The sequence below is a fragment of the Neolamprologus brichardi genome, chromosome 17 (assembly GCF_056152115.1).
Source record: "Neolamprologus brichardi isolate AB-2024 chromosome 17, ASM5615211v1, whole genome shotgun sequence".
In the NCBI taxonomy this organism is placed as follows: domain Eukaryota; kingdom Metazoa; phylum Chordata; class Actinopteri; order Cichliformes; family Cichlidae; genus Neolamprologus; species Neolamprologus brichardi.
In genome coordinates this window covers 35,770,381-35,793,778 of record NC_142120.1, presented here as the reverse complement: position 1 = coordinate 35,793,778, position 23,398 = coordinate 35,770,381, and the positions used below count along the sequence as shown (strand labels likewise).

Sequence of the window (23,398 nt, the reverse complement as noted above, 5' to 3'; positions counted from 1 at the left end):
AACATGGATTTGGCTGTATCACTCTGATCCAGAAGCAGCAGCAATAATCCGGCAAAAGGGGTTGCAAAGTGGTTTGCAGAAGCATCAAACCTTTGCACAATCTAGTAAGTGCATTTCAGATAATCTGTTACATTTGACAGTCAATACTCTGATCATAGTCGAATCAAAGCTCACCTTTCTGCCTCAGACTCTCCCTGCTCCTCTAGTGGGACGGTGCAACGAGTCAGTCGGCTCTGCCTCAGCTCCGTCGTGGGGTTCCAGAAAGTGTCCACTATCCCAGTCTTCTTATCATTAATGAAGATCTCACTATCCTGAGGGGGAAAGTACAAAAATAGCTTTTAACATGGTCGTTTTGAAACATTACCCAACTAACAAAGTTAATTTTTTCTGTGGGTATAAAGTCTAGTTTGATAAAATCTGCCAGCTTTTCTTAAACCAGAAGAAAACACAGCAGCTTGTATTACTGGTTTTATATTTCATTTCTATATAAGGAATTAATATTAGCAAAATGTCAACACATCAATCCAATAATGATTTTAAAGACACAAAACATACACAGATACATGTTGTATCTGTGTTTTTATGAAACAGGCAGTGATTACAGGAACACAGAGACCACGTCTTACCCAGTGTCCTTCTAGTGTAGCTAACACCTCCTTTCCCAGCTTGATCTTTCCAGAGATTTGATTAACACAGTCACTGCTGCCCAGGAAAGGCTGCAGGAAAAACGGAAACAACAGGGCGGGAAATGGAGGAAAGAGAAGGAAGAGGAGGCAGAGAGGAAGGGATGGGAGAGGAGAGAGGAGAAGAAATAGGAAAGGATATAAAGCAGTTTACTTGCTGCAGTTACTGTACGAGAAAAAGATCCTGTGACTTACTATTACTCAGAGAATTTACTAATACGACCTCTTTTCATTGAAGACCAATTAAAAGAAAACAACATTGTAGAAACTGCCAATCGCTTACATGTTTAAGGTACCAGAAGGTACACAAAACCCAAGGTTCTGTTTGCCTACTTTAGGGATTTAAAACTGAGGGGCAGCAATTACAAAATAAATGGATTCCTTAAACTTTTACTATCTTTACAAACTTGCTGCCCTGTTTGCTTTATCATAAAGTACCTGTCGCTAGTTGGTAAATGATGATGGTGCGAGGCGTGGTTGGAGGGGTGGGATGTTTTTTCAGGCAGGGGGGAGGAGATATTCAGAAAAATCATGTGAGTCTGAGTTTTTTTCAAAGTCTTAAACAGTTACTACAAAATCTAGGACTTCACAAGCCTAAAGGCCTCCCCTTACACACTATTTACTACTATTAAATAAGTACTTTAGTTAAGTATTTTTAAGTATACTACAGAACAAAGCCATACCTTCAGTTTGAACTCCAGCTGTGCACTGTAGCCTGTTTTCTCACAAGCAATGGTGACATGACCACCCAGCTCCAGAGTCATGGTTCCATACAGGATACCTAGCAGATTGTTTTTATAGAAGAAAGCACAGGTTACAGGTAAACTCAAACATATCTAAAATAGATCAGCACCTACAAAGCAAAGTTCATTTGGCAGGTTTTTGCGAGCTAATGTGGTAAATGGACTGATTCTTATACAGCGCTTTTCTCCCGGAGTAGCGAGCACTCAAAGCGCTCTATACAACACGCCACATTCACCCAGTCACGCCCATTCTCACAAGCATGACCTCTATACTGAGTGCTTTCTAACTACACTCACACACATTCACACTCCGATGGATGCATCGGAGAGCAACTTGGGGTTAGTATCTTGCCCAAGGATACTTGGCATGCAGGAGGAGCCTGGGATCGAACCTCCAACCTTCCAATCAGTAGGTGACCTGCTCTACCTCCTGAGCTACAGCCACCCCTGTGCTTTGGATGTCCAACAGAACAGTGATGTTACAGCACTGTTCACACAGCATGAGTGACGTGTGAAAGGAAAAAGATTCACTCGAACCTTTACAGTGAGCGTAGGGCATGTTCATCACATAGTCCTCCCCTCGGTTGAGAAAAGTGAGGCGAGCCTCCCCGTCCAGTATAGCTGACAGCGAGTTTCCTAAAACAATGAAACAGCACTGATAGTCAAAAGTAGATAATAGACCAAAGAGCTAAAATGTCAAAGTAATATTAGAGCAGCATTAACCCTTTAAGACCTACCATAGAACCAAGTCTGCCAGAGCTTATATTATATTTTTACATGCTGTGGAGCCATTTTTGGGAGCATTTCAAGTTGCTATACATCAATACAACCATTACAGCCCAAATTTTAATAATATGTCTGCATTAAGTGCATAGTAATTACATACATTGCAAAAAAGTGCAATAAACTACAAAAAAAATTAAAATCTTTTTTGTTTTTTTAACATATATTTCTAGTTAGAGAAATTTAAGAAGCTTATCCCTCAAAACTGTAAATACAAAAAAGTTGCACAAAATAGTTTCCCACCACAGGAAATTTATTTTAAGTGTCTTCATAGTTTTATTTTTGAAATACACCAATTTTTATACACTGCAGGAAAAACAAAAATAAATATTATAATGCAAATTTGCAAAAAAGCAGCATATGCATCAAAATAAACTATTTCCAGCAGTGCAATATGAGTCCTAAGCATCCCAGAAACCACACAGAAAGTCATAAAGTCAAACATAACTTTTAAAAACACCAGTATAGGCTCATGAGGCCCTGATGGTAAAAAACTACATTTCCGCAAAATGACGTCACTTCCGGTTTTGGGCAGGTCATGGCGGACATGTGACAGTTCACACTGATGGAAGTAGGAAGAGTTACGAACAGCTGATCGGATCTGAAATATTATGTTTTTGTTGCTGCAAGTGCTTTTTATGCAGTTTTTGCAAAGCTATATGTGGAAGGAAACTGTGACCGAGGACAAGCTGATGGCATAAGATGTAAGTACAACTCCTCCGGTTTCATATGCAAAAAAATTTATTGCGCTAGCTTACGTGGTTGCAGAGCTACCGGGATTTAAAAATAGTTACGCAAAACAGAGCGTGCCCGCTCCGACCGGCTTTAAAGGGTTAAACAGTGAGTGTGCTGTGCGTGTTTGTACCGTAGAACTTGGACTTGGCGAGGATGCTTCCACTGAGGCAGAATCCGTCCTTCCTGTTACTGACATAGAAGGCTGATACTGGAGGGTGATGAGATACCTATAGAATAAATAATGTAAACTGTCAGTCATCGATTTACCCTGTCAACATTATCTGATATGTATTCCTCATATAGCCAAATTCAGTGTAACAGATGAACCTATCAGGCAGCTCTCGGTAGCAGTATTGTTGTTACCTGTTCTGCGATGTAGAAGGTCTTGCTATTGGTCTTCTGATGGAGCCACATGCAGCGGAACATCTCTCCAATAATGGGATTGTAGGGCTTCTTCAACCCCTGTGAATTCAAAAGCACCATAAAACATGATTTTAGGGTCATGTACATACAAAACATGTGACCAACAGCTGACGTAGAAGAGCTATGCTGACCTTTGGCTTTTTGTAAAATCCAGAGATGTACCACTTTACCACCTTCTTCATCCGATTATAGGCATTCTCTTCAATTGCAGCCCTGAGAATGAAGCAAAAGCTTAAACTGATGCTCCTCCATCACACAAACACTCTTTTTTTCTCTCTTTCGAAAGTCAAAGCCAGGCCAACTTGTTTACAGTCTGATGCCACTATCTGCAGGCTGAAGTCCGATTACCATTGATTCACATCAAATTACTCCCAATTGATAAGCCTGTTTCACAAAGGTCAAAGTAAATGGAATGACTTACTCTGACAGGAAGTCTGCATGGAAGTAGTAATCAGAGAGTTTGTCCAGAAAGGATCTTGGCTCCAGGATAAAAGTGGGTAACACAACCTTAGACAGGTCCATGCCAGGCCGAACCTGCTTCAGCAGGGTCCAGATCAGAGACTTGTTCTCCTCTGATACAGTTTCTGTCTGAGCAGCTTCACCAGCCTGAGGACACAGAAAACAGCAGACAGGTTAAGTAATTGCATATGTCCTGTTGTAACATTGTGCTGCCACTGCTGGGGTGCAGTAGCTCCACCACCCCACTAGGGGGAGGAAGCGGGTTTGTGCACTCAATTTTCTCTTGTAAATATAGGAAAAGTTCACGGAGTCTGGCTAAGTTGCTACCAGCACACACAATATTAGCTCTGAAGTTGGCTATATATATGCTTGTAAGTACGATTATATTCTGTGTTCATGTTAAGTATGTGATGTAAAATAGGTTGTTGACTCTTATATTTGAAGCCGGCATGTTAGCTGCACTGCCGATGCTAATTGTGCTAGCATGTCAATAGGAAATTCCATTATGTGTTAGCATCAAGCTAGCGGGATTTGGAGTTAACATGTTTTCATTTATTTTTCTTGGTTATACCAGCTATAATTCAAGTTGTTAAGTCTTCAGTGTGTACTTGTAATGTGAGAAATATATTATGTTCCGAATGTATGTTTTAATATGCTTTTCTTATGTTTGTAGTTTTACAGTGCCTTCATTAGGGAGACAAATAAACCCTGCAATGCGACAGGAAGCCTTTGCCTCTCCTTTTGAAGAACTGTTTATCTATCTGCCAAACTGGGCATCAACGTACAGGGAGGGCAGAATAAAAAAAGTGACAAGTGTCAATTTGTCATATATGTTTAAACTTTTGTTAACACTACTTTCACATTTTATGCATGTCCACAAGCTTTAAAGTTCACATGGCTTTTTGTGCAAATGGTGCTTTCATTAGCTCTTGAGTGTAAACATTTTGCTTCAGTCAGTGTTTAATTATTGTCTCGTTTAGATTTCATCAGGACGGAAATCTGTGTTTTCACTTTCACACTTATCCTCACATCCCTCGCAGACACCCACTGCGATCAAAGCTCGTCCATGTTACAGGCTGAATAGCCCTGCAGAGGAACATGCTAATTTCTCCTCATTATGTGAGAAACTTTATTAAAAACAAGCCTTCAGATGAAGTTTTAAAGATGAAAATTGCTGCTACAAATCCTAGGAGATTGTATCCTAGTGGTACAATCACATCTCATCTGCAATGCTTTTTCTTGTTGATGTTCAAAGGAGAGCAAAATTGCAGCCTCCCGCCCCCACCCCCTGTTCCATACCTCTCCTAACTCTTCCTGGGACTGTTCCAGGTATGGGGTTTCACGCAGATGCTCATTTGGGTCCAGGTCAATGTACGAGTCATCCTGACGCTCTGATGTGTCGCTGTCACTCTCCTCACTTTTCTCCAGCCCCTCTGGATCTGACTCCTCGTGGTCCTGCTCTCCTTCCCGATCTGACTTGTCCGAGTACAGGTCCGGGTCTTTCAAATGGTCGCTGTCATTGAACCTGTGAGAAGCAGGGGAATATCAGACAAAGAAGTTTTAAATCCATAAAATCAGTAATAGCCGGGCTCTACAATCGAATGTAAATGACATTTCCTACTCACTGGAAACCGTGTATGTTGTGGGCTCTGAGGAGGCTGTAGAAATTAATGGAGTGTTCCCCACCAGTGCCTACAGTGCTCATGTCATCCTTCCCCTCACGGATCATGGTCCTCTTCAGCAGACTGGAGCACTTCAGGGCCAGCTCCAAGGCATCCATCCAGCATCGGCCTGGAAACAGGAATTAAGCTGATAAACAAGACGCAGAAACCATTTTGTGAATCATTGTTTTCATGAAATCTATTCTTGGTGAATCACAACAGCCCCTCAAACACATCACAATCAAGTCTGGATGAGTTAAAAAGCTTTTTCACTTTGGAAGTCTTTCTAAAACAGGAGAGTTATTTCAGCACCATGGAGAGGGACCGAGTGGATGATGGAGAGGCTGGCGTGGATGTTTCAGCACCACGGACAGCGACACAGAGGACACGCTTGCTGTATCTCCGAACAGCCTTCGATTTATCACAAAGTCTCCTTTTGTTTCATTTTCTCACCTTTACACAGACATAAACTGAGATTCACATATACACACATCCGCCCTCATAACAAACAGCCATTCCAGCCTTTCCACATCCCAACTTATTCAACGTTCAACCCACAGTTAAAGTCTCCTATGTTGGCATTAAAGCAAACAGAGCATTTAACCATATTTCTTATTCCACCCTTGCTTCTTTATCACTACCTGGAAACTACATCACAAATTATTCTAACAGCCTGATTCAGATAATAAAGGTTAATGTACCTTTGATTCGATTGTGGCCAGAAACGCTAACATTGTTAGGCCACGATTGCCCGGTTCCTGTTTAAAATGGGCCCATTATGCTTTTCCTTTCTGTCACATGTAAACACATTTAAATGTTGTTTTATGTTAAACTTTTAAAATAACAAAGTGAGTGTATGTACAAGCTGAAAAGAGTAAAAGGAATAAAATTCTGTCTACCAGCAATAAGCCTTTCCCACCTTTTGTTCAAATGTTCTATTTTAAGAACAAAGAAAATGAAGAAAGATCACAGCGCTCGAAGGCAAACAGCTACAGACACTTGTTTCAGACAGAGGATGGAGTAAGGGCCCGCACCTTGACCCAATATAAGATAAATAATGATTCATTTGCACTGTGAGTCACACACATCTACTGTAGTTAAGACAAAAATAAATATGAGGCTGGAAATGAGCAGAACAGGTCTCCTTTATCAGCGTGCCGGAGACAAAACACAGCAGATGGTTTATAAAACAAAGATGATCAGTGCCTCTTCGAATGAAGGCCACTCACTGTCAGATCATCTGCTATTCATCTGGTACTAATACAGCTTTGTTTATGCCAATATTATGCAAATTGATAGTTTATCAGTCAGAGTAAGCGGCTGCTGACAAAAGTCAGAGAAATGGCTTTAAATGACAGCCTGTCTCCTACCATCAGACTCAGAGGCAGCACGGAAAATGAGGTGGCTGCTGGGTAACGGCTGCGTGATGGAGCCAACTGCTTCTCCTTTAGGACCCTGATAACAATAAGACACAAAGAAAGGGAGGGATGCACGTTAAAACCATTCGCATAGTTACTCAGTTTCTTGATCTGTTTTACTTCTTCTTTTAAAAAGTCTTTCATTGTGATTTCTTTATTTTATCTCAAGTTTTTTATATTTTCTCTTTTCGTTTTAAATCATTTCATGCGCAAACACAAACAATCCAGCGTTACAGATATGTAATTATGCAAATGAGCGAGCATAGAGGGCACAGAGACAGAGCCGGTGAAGTGCTTATTTCAATAGTGGAGAGCAGGAACGCTGTAATGCAAAACAAACTGGTAATTGTGATTCAACGTTTTGTATTTTTATAAACAAACGAAAAATGAGGCTTGAAATGCAAGGTCAGCGATGAATACTAAATTACTGGAGTGGACCGAAAGCAGGGCGAGCTGAAAACGGGGACAATGGAAAATGAGAACTGCCAAAGCTGAAATAGGCTGGCTGGATGTATAATTTTCTCTGTGTGTCCTAAATGAAACAAAGACATGGCTTTCATTACACAGTTAACATCCACATCTGCTTTGCTATTGTAACTGCAGGGGACAAATGAGTGTTTTTAACTGAAGGGCCCTTTCAGTCCTAATTATGTGTATTTATTCTGCTTTGCTCATCGATGGACAGCAAGCAAAACTCTGTCTGCGTAATAAACCCGTCTGGCTTTGCATTCATGATTACACTGTTATAAACAATGGGAAACAATTTCTAAGAAAATTAAGCCAAAACCAGCAGACACTGGTTTAAAAACACAAGTGTGCTGTAGTGGCGCTGCTATGGTACCACTTTCTAAGGTAAAATGATCACACGCCTGCTGTTTGACATGATAAAAAGTAGCTTATAAACTCGCTAGATGCCTGAAAATACCAGCGATTGATGACTAGCAAACAAACACATGTAAAAATATATATTGAGAAAAATCATGTCATAATCAAATGCTATATGTCAACGGTTTTCATGGTGATTTTTTCATTGAGTACATCACAGCATTTTTCACACGAATCACTGTAAACCTCCACAGGAAGTGGAATGCAGATGATTCCAAATGGAGCCATTTTTGAGCAAATAACAGTTTTGTAGCGTTTTTGTTAACTGTGCACTTGCTGCATGCTTTAAACAAATTGTTACAATGTGTTTAATAGTGAACATGCTGCCTGCTGCACAATAACGTTCAATATTTAGTGTTTACTATTATTTACACTTAGCTAGATTATTGTGATGGTGTTGTGTTTATTATGTTGCTCTTAGTTATTTGTTAGTTTTCTAAAAAGGTCTGAAAATCATAATTTAATCAAAAAGATGCTACATTAGGATCATTTACATAACCGACTTAATGCTTTTTAAAGGTCCACTCTGACCTTGACAGCCCAGATGGACTGCTCCAGGGGGTGAAAGAGCTTGAAGCAGAAGCCGTCCTTCTTGGAGGGCCTCTCGATGAGCTCGCAGGCATTGAGCAGCACCGTTCCCACCCACTGCCCGTTTTTGTGAGTTTTGTAGATGAGCAGGACGCCCGGCTTCAGCACACACCACAGCTTGGTCCAGCTTTTCAGAGTGCCACGGATCTGCAGACAGTTGCAGGAAAAAGTCAGGTACTCAAAAACGCTACCAAAACCTGAAGGGATTCTTTTATTCTTTGTCTTATTGTTACAGCTGGGAACAATATTTTTCCTAATGCAAAAGTAATCTGTTAGATTTTATGCCGGCCTAAGGGCAAGTTGTCAATGCAAATATATAGAGCACAAGGCAGACACTGAATGTGGGATGCGCCACCTTTAGCCAGTCGGCCATGACGATGACAGAAGGATCAGTGATGGTGCTGAGCAGCTCCTTGGTTGCCCTCTTCTTTTCTTCCCTGTAGTTCTTCTTCTGCACCTACAGGGAGCACAGAGGGCGGGACAATGCAACGACATCATTATGTGGACATGGCTTCTCACTGAATTCCATTTGGCAACAAAAACTATGAGTGAAATCACACTCCTCTGTGTCCCTGTCACATTAACACCAGGGTGCTGTTTGACTGTCGACTACACTCTTTTACATTTAATGGCTCCCTATAAGCCTGCACATGTGCATGACACCAGTGCACCACAGGTTTAAAAATCTGTGTTTTCTATACATCATCAGTTAAAGTGTGGCCCAACATACACAACTTCATGTTGTTGACCGAAAGAAAACATCTGTGCCGACTGGATTTTGATTAAAACAAACAACCCCCCAAAAATGAAATTGATTAGAAATATTCGTCAGAAAGAAATGAATTATTAGGGTCTAAAGCATCGTCTTAGAAGACTGATTCTAATTAGACAATGTATTTTTCCAATTAAATTAGTGCTGTAGTACACTACTGAGTAAAGCAAAAAAGACCAAGCACGCATACTTTGCAATATGTTCTCACAAAATTCAGTTCCAGGCAATAATTCCTAAAGCACTTTTGCAAAAGCAATGTTTTTATGATTAAAGAAGCAATCCATCTGACTAATGTCTGCAGCTCAGCCTGCAGGAAAGTAATCCGTTTCAAGAAATGAAAGCTACTACAGGCCTTTAAAGGTAGAGTTTGAGTTGCATCCACTCAATTTTCCAGTGTTGTGCTATAATCCTGTGGATAACTGATATTCTGTGTGCCAGAACAGTCAGCTAATCTCAACCGTATCGGCCTGTTGTGAGTACAGCTTTAACCTCCTAGCACCGGGCGTCCGCATATGTGGACATCACATTTTGGGTTATTTAGACCAAAATACTCAATTTTGCTCTACAAGGGCCTGATATCCACTTACGAGGACATTATGCTGCTACTGTTCTATCGAAATTTCAAACGAATATCCTCATATGTGGCTCTTATTTTTCTTAGAAACAAAAATTAGGTAAAAAAAAAAAAAAATAATTCTTTATTTTTACATTCATCAGGTCCCAATCAGCCCAAATATCAAAGAGAAATTAAAAATGCTGCCGTGGAAGAGTTCGGGTCTTAGGAGGTTAAAGTGTGGAAAAAGCGCACATCAAATTAATGCAAGCTGTGGGAGCTGAAATGTATTTACATTCGGAGGTCTGCCAGACTGTGCCTGCGGCAGGTGGACTGAAGTAAAGTTTGAAGGACAAAATCATCAGTTTTTTTCAACATGTTTGACTATACTGTGTCCTACTCACTCTGACATTTGTTACATGTTACATTTTAACAAAAAACATGACCTCTAATGACACAAACACTGTAAATCATCATGTTGACAAGCATCAGTGATTGAGCTATACGTAACACTCTCCATGAAAGAGCCTCATTAAGACTCGTTATGCCTGCCCTTAGAATTAAGCGTCTGGATACACAAGACTTAAGCTGCTTTGAGCTCACTTACCTTGAGGGACTCCTTTTTGGTGAGCTTCCCCCCAGACGCCGACACATCCTTGTCTGAACCATTGTACAGCTTTGTTTCAGACTGAGAACACAGGAGAGAAAAGGCAGATCGTGGAGATGTCACATCAAGATCTTTATTCTTCGTTTTTATACTCAAATGAGAAAAGTCTGTTCTTAAGCCACATGTTTGTTCATTCTAACGGTTAACACACCCTTGAAAGGTTGGAGGACTTGCAGTGGGGTCACCTTAAAGACCCTTAGTAATAGTAATGCTGGTAATCTGGGAATTTCTGTTCCAGGCAACTAAAAGAAAAATCGGTAAAATGCCTAATGTAGTAAAGTGTAAACGTAAATGTCAGCAACGTTTTGCCTCTTAATGACAAATTGTTACCTGAAATCACACAACCAACAGTCTACTAAAACACGGGGACATTATTTGAGATTAGCAGATCTTTTTCCAATCAAGCTCATGCGTTTCCATGGTAGAGCCCAACTTAGCTCTGCTACTAGGATAAAGCTTAAAATTGCTGGTGTCTCTGCCAGGTCCCGTCACATGCCAGCCGGAGCGACCTATAGTGGCCACATAGGTGTGTGTGACCTATTTAAAGCTGTAAACACACACACATACACACAAGCAGTGTAGGTGACAGGATGGAGGTTACGTGATAGTAAGCAACAAAGCTAAAACCCTCCTTCCAAATCTTTTGTACAAACGTTCAGATTTATTTTGCTGAGAGTACGACTCCTGTGAGGACTGCTGTAAACCACAGCTCGGGCTTGATTCTGCATCTGAACTAGTCGTCTAAGTAGAGCTGGGCGATATGAGATTTTTTCATATCACGATATGTTTTTTCATTTCAGGCGATAACGATATATATTACGATATAAGCCAAATAACTACATTTGTAAGTAAAATGTGAAATAATCAGCAGCTTGTTTTGATTTAAATATTTATTTCCCATAATAAGTTCAACAGGGCAGATGTACTTAAGGAACATGAGACTTTTTCAGATAAATAAAGGCAAATATTGCAAACTACACAAAAGGCAGCCGCTAAAGCGTTTAAGTTTCAAAACAGAACAAACAAAACTACTAAATTGTCAATTCCACTTAGAAACAAAATATTAATTCTAATAATAAATCTTAGTTTGTTTTACAGAAGAACAGACAAAATTGACTTTTGTCAATATCAAATAAACTGAGAACTAAAAGGAAAATCTCGATCTCTCCTTGTTGTATAGCTGAGCTTTTCAAACAGTTTTAACAGTTACTTTAGTCTGACAAAAGCCGAATGACGAATTAGCGCTTCCAGTCAGAGACTGAGCATGCACCGCTTTATTGTATTTCCAGACTTGCTTTCAGCACATTTACAGTGCGCGCTACTCTGTTTTTGTCAGACTTGAAATAGCTGAAATACCTCCACACTACAGAATTTCTGTGGCTCTTCCGTTCAACAATCTCTCCGGCGTTGGAACCATCATCTGTTTTCTCTTCGCTAACCTTCGCTCACGCTCTCGGTTGATTTTTCTCACTCATTTCCTCCATTACCCGGGCGGCACGGCGGCTGGCTGCTTCCCAAAACAAATACACATGTGCAGCTTGGCACTTGTGACGTGACGTGACGCTGTGGCTGTGATTGGTTCGGCTCTGCGCTACTTAATTTGGATTAGCTGTTCTTCTTTTTTTTCTTTTTTTTTTTAAGAGGACAAGAGCGGTGAGGTCTATCGCAATAGTTTAATTTTTCTATCGAGAAAAAGTTATTTCGCAATACATATCGTTATCGTTCTATCGCCCAGCTCTACATCTAAGATGTCATCTGGATGTTTTTAATACACACACACACATTATTTTAACTCTTGTTTTCCTTCTGGCGAGCCTCTCTGTGAGAGATTCTGTTAATCTCTAAATTAACCATCATGCATGGATCATCATCTCTTCATACTTCATGAAAACAATTTCATAGTGTCTGTGCAGTGACGCAGAGGAAGTCTCGAGACACCCACGTTCGCACTGACATATTTGATGATGACCTCGACAGATAAACTCGACGAGCCTCCACGCTGAGCTCGCTTGAAAGACTGATGATTCATCTCGATGTAGGCTCTCTCACGCCTTAGGCTAGACTCGGAAAAGGAAAGGAGATGTGCAGTAATTCCCTTATTCTCTGGTCTCATTACACACTGAAGCAACCCATCATTCCTTCTTAGCCTTTACGGTGCATCAGCTCAGTGGAGTTTTCTTACCTTGCTCTTAGATATGGAATGAGAGTCCTCTTTCAAAGGCAGTGGCAAGAGGTCCTCCTTCCCTCTCTCAAAACCTGTAATCATAAAGAAAGTCCTGAGTTCATCTGGTTCCAGCAGCACCTCCTTATTCTCTAATCCTGCTATTTTTAAAACACTATCCAGGTGCACGAACCGTGGGCAGGTATACTTGATTGCTGTCATATGAATAGTGTACTGAAAACTTCTCCAAATCTTATAAGGGGCTTCTGATTCCCAAAAAAGAACCAATCTAATAGTAAATACTACCAATGCCTATCAAATCACTTTCATACACATGATATCAAAATGTCAAAGTCAGAATTATAGCCATGATGATAGTTTGCCCTTTGCTAAAGCTGGCTATGTTGTGATACAGACATTCTGTCACAGACTTGCAGTCAGTCATCAACACGTCCAGTTCCAGTGGGCTTCACTCTGTATGGCATTTTCCAAATCTGTCATGTATGCTGGTTGTTTCGGAGCATTGTTGGTGCAGCTATCTAACAAATAATATCACTTTCTTAGTGGTTAATATTCTAACAGTGTGTTCAATAAGTCTGTGCTTCAGTTCTGCTGAGTGCAGTTTGAGTGTTTTATGTGTATAATATTAGAGTTTGACAGTACTGACCGCGATTTGCCTAAAATTCCAAAATTTTGGAAATCTGTTTATGTGTAGTTATCCATTTACTAATTTACGTTCTGCCCGACTCAGATCGGCTGGTGGATTATGGCATTCAAAAGATGTCATGACAACAGGACAAGCTGCACTCTGGTGGACAAACTATGCAACGTCAACATTGATAACATGGAAGGCTGATTCTCCATCCTCTTCATTTACCTGCTGTATAAGCAAATAATAAGTCTATAATATCCAGTGTTGGGGAGTAACGGAATACATGTACCGCCATTACGTATTTAAAATACAAAATATGAGTAACTGTATTCCGTTACAGTTACCGTTTAAAAAGGTGGTATTTAGAATACAGTTACTTTGTTGAAATAAATGGATTACACGGCGGTACTTCCCTGTTTCATATCGTGGCGGGTCAGGCCTGTTTGGGTTTTGTTTGACAGCTACGTTCTGTTGTTCCAGGCGGCAGCGTTACGGTTGCCATGGTTACAGGGTGACGCTCTCGCTCTGCGTGTTTCCTGGGTGAGAGAGGCCTTTTTGTTGTTGTTGTGCTAAGCTAACAGGCAGAATGCTACAGGTATAGCTCTAAAGAATGTAGCATCATGGGCAGTGTAGTCCGTGCTGCAGGGAGAATGGACTGCCATACACGTTATGTGTCTGTGAGCGAGGGAGGGAGAAAAAGGAAAAGTACGAGCTGTCATCGAGCAGAAACGGGAGCTGGAAGCATGTAAATATAATAATAACCACTGCAGCCAAGAAGAGAGCCTGACGAGCCCAGCTGTAAGTAAGCTATTAAGACTCGACTGTACACCGTGTTCGTGTTTTCCTCTGAAACAATAAGTTCTGTTGGAGCAGCCTTTCAACGCCTCTCTCTGTCTCTTGCTAGCAAAGTTGACCCAGACAACAAAGTAAAGCTAGTTTTCAGCTACGAGCCCGACACAGAACCCACCGTATTAGTCAGAGGTCCCTTTACTACGGTTCGGAGCCGCGGACCTTCAGTAACAGTAATAAATCACAGCAATAGTACATTCACGTAGTTGTAAACAGCATGATAATATATTAAGTAATCCAAAGTATTCAGAATACGTTACTCTCATCGAGTAATGTAACTGAATACGTTACAGAATACATTTTGGGGCATGTAATCTGTAATCTGTAATGGAATACATTTTAAAAGTAACCTTCCCAACACTGATAATATCAGCCCGCTGATAAATGTGTTGGACTCCACTTAGTACAAATGAACAGTTATTTGCATGTCTACAGTTCACGGATGATTATAACCTGGCACTCAGCCCTCTCCTCCCAGTATCACTACTGGCTCCAAAGAAACAACATGACAGCAGACAAAACGCTAACAGTGAAAATAAGCTAAACAAGCTGTCATAAAACACTGTGAGTAACACAAATCTCTGATAGAAACAAGTTTGGTTCAACTAATCGCTGGACGAGTCAATTTAGAGACTGTATGTTCAGACAAAGTACTGATATCGAGTGTGTTAATGACGTATCACAATGAGAGGCATTAATCTTTATCCTCTATCAGAATGTGCTTCTTATTCAAAAACAGACGTCTAAAGCATTTGTTACACTGCTTGTTTTAGAAATCCTAACTAATTATGAGTTGCAGCTCTTTTCCAGTGTTGTGACTTCTCTCATGGTGACGATTTCAAGTCCAAATGTCTGCCTTCCTAACTGGAATCCCATTACATAATGTCAGTCACAGGAGCACACTGTCCTTTGAAGCCACTGGAGGAAAGCCAGAGAAGCTGGATGGCAACAAGCTAGCACCGGTGACAAGAGCTTAATCTGAACTGAGCTCAAATCTGCAATAAATTAGTTGCTGAAAGGAGCTAAAAGGAGGTTCCCCGTTTCAGTCTCAGACAGTGTAGCTTTGAAAAGTGGACACAGAGAAAGTAGTAAGTTGTTGAAAGGAATGTGAGTTCACTACAGAGCTAGTGTGTCTTAAACCTGAGCAGAAGGAAGTTTTCTGTTTTTTATTTCAGCTCTGCTTTAGCATTTCTAATCCTAATTGCTGAGCCAGCTTCTAAACAATAAGCCTCATCAACAGATTGCCCACTAAGATCACTGCAGTGTGAAGCACACGAGGTCTCAAGGTGTCAGTGAGCCTGTAAATATTTTATGCTTTCCTATCTTCAGGTCATCAGTATTCAGCTGCGAGAAGGAACAACTGCAGAGCTTCATTTCTAAGTGAGACATTCATCATGTGAACAGAAGTCAGATTCTATTTGAGCATCCATTCCTTTTAATAATAAAAAAAAAGTGGGCGCGTGTCTTGCTGCAGCGAAACAGGACTGTATTCTTACTGCATGCCTCATACGGTTTTTGTCAAACCTACTTTTTATCAGCTTTATTTGCTCTGCGTCTTCCATTTCCAGTAAAGCTTTTTAGCAGCTGCTTCCATGCTGCTGGTGCTTTTACCTGGACATAAAATACTCATGACAGCAGCAGCAGGCAAACTCCAAACCAGCATGTACCTTGAGATGGAACGTGCAGGAGTGCCTTTGTGTCTTGGGGGCACTTTCTACTTAGAAATGTATGGCTTGCAATGCTTTTTCTCAAACAATACATTCAGGGTAGGGAAAAGGGTACATCCACAGGTCAACAACCAAGATTAATTCAGACGCACTCATGCATATCTTGGTCAACATTAATTTTTCATGGATGCCTCCACAACAGAATCAGCAATCACAAGCAAAGTTTCCCTGCATAAATCATATCCACTCAACTTGATCTCCAGTTTTCTCCTGCATTAGACATCCAGACTGAGAACCTGCAAACATGACAGGCTGTACTTGGCTTCTCTCTCAGCCTGTGGACATGAGCTGAAAACTAAACTACGAACATAAATCTTTTAGCTTATTTGTTTCGATCGGTGCAGTATCAGCAGAAGATGCGGCTGAGAGGAACGTGGAAGATGATGAAAGAATGATAAAAGTGATTCAGATAGATTGAAGTTTGAATGAGGATGTTAGTCATTCAATTTGCAATCACCGATGAACAGAATCGCCGTGGGCCACTGGGATGAAGTGCCTAATTTCAATTTAAGACACCTTAATGTGCCACTTCTCCACTCACACACCTGCGTCACCATGGAGCAGCAGCAAACAGAGAGAGGATGATTTCATTGTGTTACGGCAGCTTATTTAACGATTATGACTAAAGACAAATGAAATATTAGAGGGAAATGTGGGAAGTTTACTCCATTTTTACCTGAAAATCAGAGTTTCATTTTTGAGACTTGACACTTTGAGTTAAAAAAGCAAAGATCAGCCGGAAAACAGTTGACATGCTTGTTACCATGTCACAAGTGTGACAGTGACACTGCTGACAGTCACTGTCTAATGACTAAGGTTAGAGTTCCTCTTCCAGGCAGAGACCTGAGAGACTGTCCATCTGCTAATGAGCTCATTTAAAATCAACACATTCCAGTGTTTGTGTGTTTCTTCATTAACCCTTTAAGACCTACCATAGAACCAAGTCCGCCAGAGCTTATATTATATGTTTACATGCTGTGGAGCCATTTTTGGGAGCATTTCAAGTTGCTATACATCAATACAACCATTACAGCCTAAATTTTAATAATATGTCTGCATTAAGTGCATAGTAATTACATAAATTGCAAAAAAGTGCAATAAACTACAAAAAAATTGAAAATCATTTTTGTTTTTTTAACATATATTTCTAGTTAGAGAAATTTAAGAGGTTTATCCCTCAAAACTGTAAATACAAAAAAGTTGCACAAAATAGTTTCCCACCACAGGAAATTTATTTTGAGTGTCTTCATAGTTTTATTTTTGAAATACACCAATTTTTATACACTGCAGGAAAAACGAAAATAAATATTATAATGCAAATTTGCAAAAAAGCAGCATATGCATCAAAACAAACTATTTCCAGCAGTGCAATATGAGTCCTAAGCATCCCAGAAACGACACAGAAAGTTATAAAGTCAAACATAACTTTTAAAAACACCAGTATAGGCTCATGAAGCCTTGATGGTAAAAAACTACATTTCCGCAAAATGACGTCACTTCCGGTTTCGGCCAGGTCATGGAGGACATGCGATAGTTCGTGCTGATGGACGTAGGAAGTGTTACGAACAGCTGATCGGATCGGCAAAGCCTGTTTCTGGAATATTATGTTTTTGTTGCTGCAAGTGCTTTTTATGCAGTTTTTGCAAAGCTATATGTGGAAGGAAACTGTGACCGAGGACAAGCTGATGGCATAAGATGTAAGTACAACTCCTCCGGTTTCATATGCAAAAAAATTTTTTGCGCTAGCTCACGTGGTTGCAGAGCTACCGGGATTTAAAAATAGTTACACAAAACAGAGCGTGCCCGCTCCGACCGACTTTAAAGGGTTAAAGTCATATCATGAAGGCACGGAGCGTTGTATGTGACATGTCCTCTGCTTTTAATTTAGACAATCTCAGAAATCAAAACTCACCCTGTGGGAAAGGTTTTGTAGCCTTTTGAAGGCAGGGAACATAAAATAGCCTTTTTAAAATAAACTCGGATGAGCTTTATTTCAATATAAGACACTGCATGAAGAAAAACCTCATGATAGTCAAAACGTTTTCAAGCAGATTGCTTCAAAAGAGCTCATAAACAAAACAACTACACATGAGAAACATGTAATTGATTACAGAAGTGAGATGCAAAGACAATAACATGGGAATCCCTGTTATGCATGTGGCTGGAAATCAGTGACTGTGTGTTTGTGTGTCTGGCTGAGAGTGTTGGAGAGTAACACACCACTGCAGACTGAAAGGAGCTCCAAAGATCTCAGTGTGCATCAAACATCATAGACTGAAGAGATAAAGAGACAGAGCGAGTGAGAGAAAAGGGAATGAAACAGCAAAGAGACAGAAAGAGCTGCATCCTGCTAAATCCAAAGCCTTTACACTTTTCTAAAGTCCCTCACTGAATGAAATGAGACTACATCATTAGAAGCACAGTGTACGTCAGACAGCAGGCGCATTAGTAAAGGGTGAGCACGACAAAAACACAGTACTTTAACCTCCCTGGTTTTGTAGGTTGCTGCTTAAATGAGGCGTTACGTCAGCATTCTTTGATATCCTCAAACATATAAAGGGTCACTAGGAATTTGACGTAAGCAAACCACTCATTTTCAACTTGCATCCATAGAGATGCAGGTCTGACCCTGAAAGGTCCCTTCACTTCTAAGAATCATCTGCAGTGTTGGTATTCAGCACCTCAACTTGGAGCTACACCTCTGTTTAATGCAACCCCGAAGCTGCTTCTCCCACTAGATGTTTTTATTGCAAGCACTTGGATTCCCACTACGTCACATTCATTAAATCAAGTTCATTTAAAGCTCATAAAACCAGATTGATCCAGGGAGTTAATCAATGCAGTCTCTAGGTTTCTTCAAAATCGGCTTACGCGCAGCTTTCTATGATGCTGCTCTGGTAGGAAATATGAACGCTGCCATGGCAACAGGTGAGTGAAGAACAACAAATCGAGGGGGGGGGAAAGCCTGTGAGCAGAGTGACTTTTCAATTTTAGGGAAGCAAACTGCCTGAGTGTTTGCTACTGTGGGAAACCTGCCATAGCAACAGCATCTCTATGGTACTGGTGACACGTCATGAAAAATTGAAAGACGTCTGGTTCACTGAAAGGGAAAGAAACACCAGCTGGAAAATGTCATGGATACTGGTTTAGTGTAATTTAGTATGCGTGGACAAATCTGTAAAGTAGCTCAAAGCAGTGCATGAATTCACGAGGAGCTTTCAGCTGCTCCCTTATTTCCCACGGGGTCACCACAGCAGACAACTTTTGGCACAGATTTTACTTCCTGATGCAACACTCCCATTTGTCCGAGCTTGGGACTGGGACTAGGAGCACACTAAGGTTGTGACCTCTTGAGGATTTCTTTCCTGATCTTAGACATGTAAGGCAAATGTGTTAACCACTACAAATGTAATTTCAAATGCTCTCTGTTCCTCCACAAAGACGTTTTTAGCTGCAATTGCTTTTCAGAATGACAAAAACACGACGAGGAGAGGTGAGGATGACATGCAGAACCAGCTAGCGTGGATTTGACTCACTCGATGCGTGCATTCATTCAGGTTGTGTTTGATGTTGACAGAAACTGTTTTATTCCCACAGTTACTGGACCACAGATGACATTGTTCAAATGTTTTCTTAGCCCAGGTCATCTTTCCCATGACAGCTGAACTAATCCCTTCATGTTTCGAAAGGAACTCCCGTTTAAACTAAAACAAATTAGCATAACTATGCATAGACACTGTAATGTGCCACTTCCTCTTGATAATCTAAAACGAGTATCCTATCCACCATACAATGTGCTAGGTCATGCTGACCTGAAGATGAGCAGGGACTATCTAATTATGGACGACAGGCATGCAGCTTTTTCCACTTATTAGTTTTGCCAAAGCCAGGTTTCAACCTCTAAATCAATTTCCGCTGCACTCAATCTCTGACTACCGAGGAACTAAGGGCGTGCTCTCTCACTTAGTGATGGGCTGATGAACAATACAACGTTTCAATACAAGGTTAGAGCATTAGGTGCAGCTGAGCCCAGGTCTCATTTAAATCTGCAGGCCTGGTTGGTGGTCTTCAAACCTGCTTATTATGCAGCCTTAGCTTACCACTGCAAGAGCAGGCACAGAAACCTCTGCGATGAAGCGGCCTGATCCGCAGTACTGTACTTTTATCCTGATGTGAGGAGACTACAGCATATTATCTTTTATAAAAGGTTCTTATTTCAAACAGGATGTGTATGGATGACAGAGAGGGCATTAGGCTGGTCGTATTACCACAGCTGCTGTTTTTTGTCTTGGTCTATTTATATTTCACCTGAGCTCATGTACACTGGCAGATACAGCAGGTAGAGACATTTTGGCTTGTCAGCTGATAAAGTGGGAGGAAGGTTTAGGCAGATCCAAATGTGGAACTCAGGATGGTGTCGTGACTTCTAGTTTTACTTTTATTTTTTTAATTTTTTTTTAATTTTTTTTTTTTTTTTGGGGGGGGGGGGGTCATTTTTCGAGGCTTCCGAAACAACCAGTGGAAATCTGACCCAAGATTTCCTGTTCCACCCACTAGCCATCGTTTACAAATAGAGATACATTAAAAAAAGATAAGAAAAGTTGAAGGTTTTCTCTTAGTCACCGTTCAGAGAGTTTACCTTCAGTTTCAATGAATCTATCGCCCCTTTTTAAGGTCGTGTTCTTTTCTGCTTCTAGGAAACTTCCAGAGTGTTTTTATGCTTGCCATGCATGCTGGGTTCCTCCCAGTCTGCCTCTTTCATTTTGTTTCGATTAGTGGAAGAGGACACAAAATTACAAGTATTCCTCGCCTCAGGCACTGTGGACACCTCCACTTATAACTGCTGCTTGGTGACTCTGCCTTCATCAGCACTGATTGCCCTCAGAGTTTTGGGACAGCAGCTAACTATTTGTTGTAGCACCTGTTGTGTCTCACAAACACAAGTGTAAAGACAAAGCAGAGAAGAAAAATCTTCTATTTGACAGATTGAAACAATAAAAAAAAGAAAGAATATTCATTAGTAGTTTCGCCCTTATCGGTTTTGATAAGGGCGAAACTACTTCAATGTTTGTCATTGAAGTGGTACGGCTGCTCCAAGTAATAAAAATACAGAGCCCCAACCTCAAAAGGAAGTGAAAAGACGGAAAACACCAAGTCAGCTGGCAAGCATGTATGTCAGTGTACACACAACAAACACACAACAAGTGTCTCAGAGGGTCATGTCAGCTGGCAACTGGAGGAATGTGGGTGTAAAAAACAAAACAAAAAAACATGTAGATATATTAAGAGATCAAAAACACAGAAAATGAATGAGTCTACCCGTCTGCACCACATGTCTGCTGCAGCAGAATGTCTAAAATAAAGATGAATGGCGCTAAGGCTGGGAGCTGACTGTGAGAAACACAGTATGACTCAGACGATGTCTCGTAGCTCCAAATATACATGTAGCTGCAGAAGCTGCTGTTTTAAAGGGGAAAGAAGCAGACGCATAGCCAGACCAAGTCCCCAGACACAGAAAGACCACCACTGTGACCATGGTACTGACATGGCTCAAAGTGCTGAACTGGGAGAGCTGCACACTAAAACAACAGTAGAGGACTGAGGTCGTTGTGAAAGTCTGAATCACAGTATGATGCTGAAAAGAGTTTGTGCACAGTAGGGCTGGGCTGTATCATACCGTTCACGGTAGTACCGGTGTAATGTTGGGCAACGATAGGAAAATGAAATATCGCGATAGAATATGGGTAAAACGCGCACGCGCAGTGCCTTTGTTTACATACGCACATGGCGGCGACGCAGAATGAGAAGAGCGAAAGTGGATCGTTGAATGAAACAGATGAACCTGAACTGGTTTGTAAAAATGCTGCAGCTTCAGTGGTGGAACTGGTTTAGCTTTCGTCCGTCAGATACACAACAAAGCACTATTTTTGGTAGCGCATGCTAGAGGGCCGTCGTTATTACCGTGTTGTTTGGAAAATACGGCACACTTAAAATCAATCCTTTGATTTTTCTGTAAGTCGACAGAGCCCCTTATAATCCCGTGTGCCTTATGTATGAACTCTGGTTGTGTTTACTGACCTCGAAACGATTTTATGTGCACGGCGCTCAAAAATCTGTCAAATGTTTCAGTACGACTTTGCTAAGCTACGAAGCCGCACCGCTTGATGGATTGTCGGAGCATTACGGCTATCGTAGGCAGAGCCTCGCGGAGTGATACTACTGTGCTTCGACATAATATTACCGTATTGTGTGTGTATAACCTCTTTTTAAGTTTTGTGGATATTATACATGGTTATGCTGAGGATATGTCGGCCAGTTTCCACTGGAAATGCCTTTTGGTTAAACTGTCAGCAAGGAATTTGCATTTGCACTGTTACATTTTTATATAACTTTAATGCACATAAAAAACAGCTGCTTGTTTAAGTGAAAATACATTGATGGGGTTTTTTGCACTAATAAAGTTGAGGAGTTGTAAAGTATTTTGTCTAGTGTCAATTATATCGTCAGTTATATCGTTATCACAAATTTTCAAATGTATATCGTGATAAATATTTTTGGTCATATCGCCCTGCTCTAGTGCACAGTCAGCCTTTCCTGGATTCATAAAGGTTAAAACGGTTGTGAAAGTGGAACAGAGGACGTTCACTCTCTGAAAGCTCTTGCGCCTGCCAGCTGTCTGCCTCCAGGTTTACATCATTTTCAGCAGGATAAACAAAAGGAAGTGAACACAAAACTGATTTAATCCTAAATGTTCTCTGGGATTAAGTGTACTTTCAAAAATAAGGATTATCACTGCACTCTAATAGAGGTATCACAGGAACCCGTGTAAAGCTAAACCAGATGAAGGGAAGGCTCAATCTCCTGCAACGGCAAAACTGCATCAGCTTGTTTAAATGGTTGTGTGTGTGGCTCTGAAAGAGGGGAGAGCAGGAAAAGTCCTCTAAGACATGCATCATCTCTCAACAATGACCAAGCAAAAAAGAAATGCATACGTAGGATAAAGCCCAGCGCTGCAGCCTTCAAAGAGAAACAATGCCTGTTGCGTTGCCTCTAATCTTTTGACAGCTCTGTTGTTGACAGCAACAGTGTCCTCTGCTCTCGTTGCTGGTTGATTCAATGTGCCTCAGAGCTGAGGCAAGTTTAAGTTACAACCAATCAAAGTGAGTGGCTTTCTTTCAACTTTGTAATTCCCTGCTTTGAACATGAATCAGAATGATTTGAGGGTTCATACGTTTCAATTCATGTATTTGCTGAATGTTAAAAATGACTTTTTCACTGAGTCATCTGACACACTTATGCAGTGATTGTCTGGGTGTGAGAATAAAAGCAGTCAACACTATAAATGCCTTTGAGGAAAACCTAAAAGCATCAAATAATGAACCCATTTTAAGAACTCTGGAGTTTTACCCCATCCAAAAGTGTGTCTCTGCCTTCACACGTATCCCCTTGAAACACCAAACAAATCCTTCTATGATGCAGTCGACAGAATCGGTTCCTTTCATGAATACATCCCATTGCACAGATTTTAAGGTGCTTCTCGAAACTCTCAGGCCCATAGTAAACCAATACCAACAGTACAACTACTGTATTTAGGACACAAGGCCAAAAAGTAGCAGAGGTCAGCAGTCAATCATCTGCA

At 40.8% G+C, this 23,398-nt stretch overlaps 1 protein-coding gene across 8 annotated transcripts in view; it reads right to left on the bottom strand.

Moving 5' to 3' along the window:
- osbpl8 (oxysterol binding protein-like 8) overlaps positions 1-23,398 on the bottom strand; it is a 100,303-nt gene that overhangs the window by 4,451 nt on the left and 72,454 nt on the right. For all 8 annotated transcript variants that reach the window (XM_087830281.1, XM_087830285.1, XM_087830283.1 and 5 more), the window contains 15 exons: positions 12,553-12,626; positions 10,311-10,391; positions 8,734-8,835; positions 8,322-8,525; positions 6,858-6,942; positions 5,452-5,617; positions 5,126-5,351; positions 3,789-3,973; positions 3,499-3,580; positions 3,308-3,406; positions 3,075-3,171; positions 1,964-2,062; positions 1,367-1,464; positions 627-716; positions 175-311 (listed from right to left, as the gene is read on the bottom strand). In XM_087830281.1, coding sequence (XP_087686407.1) covers positions 175-311; positions 627-716; positions 1,367-1,464; positions 1,964-2,062; positions 3,075-3,171; positions 3,308-3,406; positions 3,499-3,580; positions 3,789-3,973; positions 5,126-5,351; positions 5,452-5,617; positions 6,858-6,942; positions 8,322-8,525; positions 8,734-8,835; positions 10,311-10,391; positions 12,553-12,626 — 1,825 coding nt within the window. The remainder of the gene's footprint in view (positions 1-174; positions 312-626; positions 717-1,366; positions 1,465-1,963; positions 2,063-3,074; positions 3,172-3,307; positions 3,407-3,498; positions 3,581-3,788; positions 3,974-5,125; positions 5,352-5,451; positions 5,618-6,857; positions 6,943-8,321; positions 8,526-8,733; positions 8,836-10,310; positions 10,392-12,552; positions 12,627-23,398) is intronic.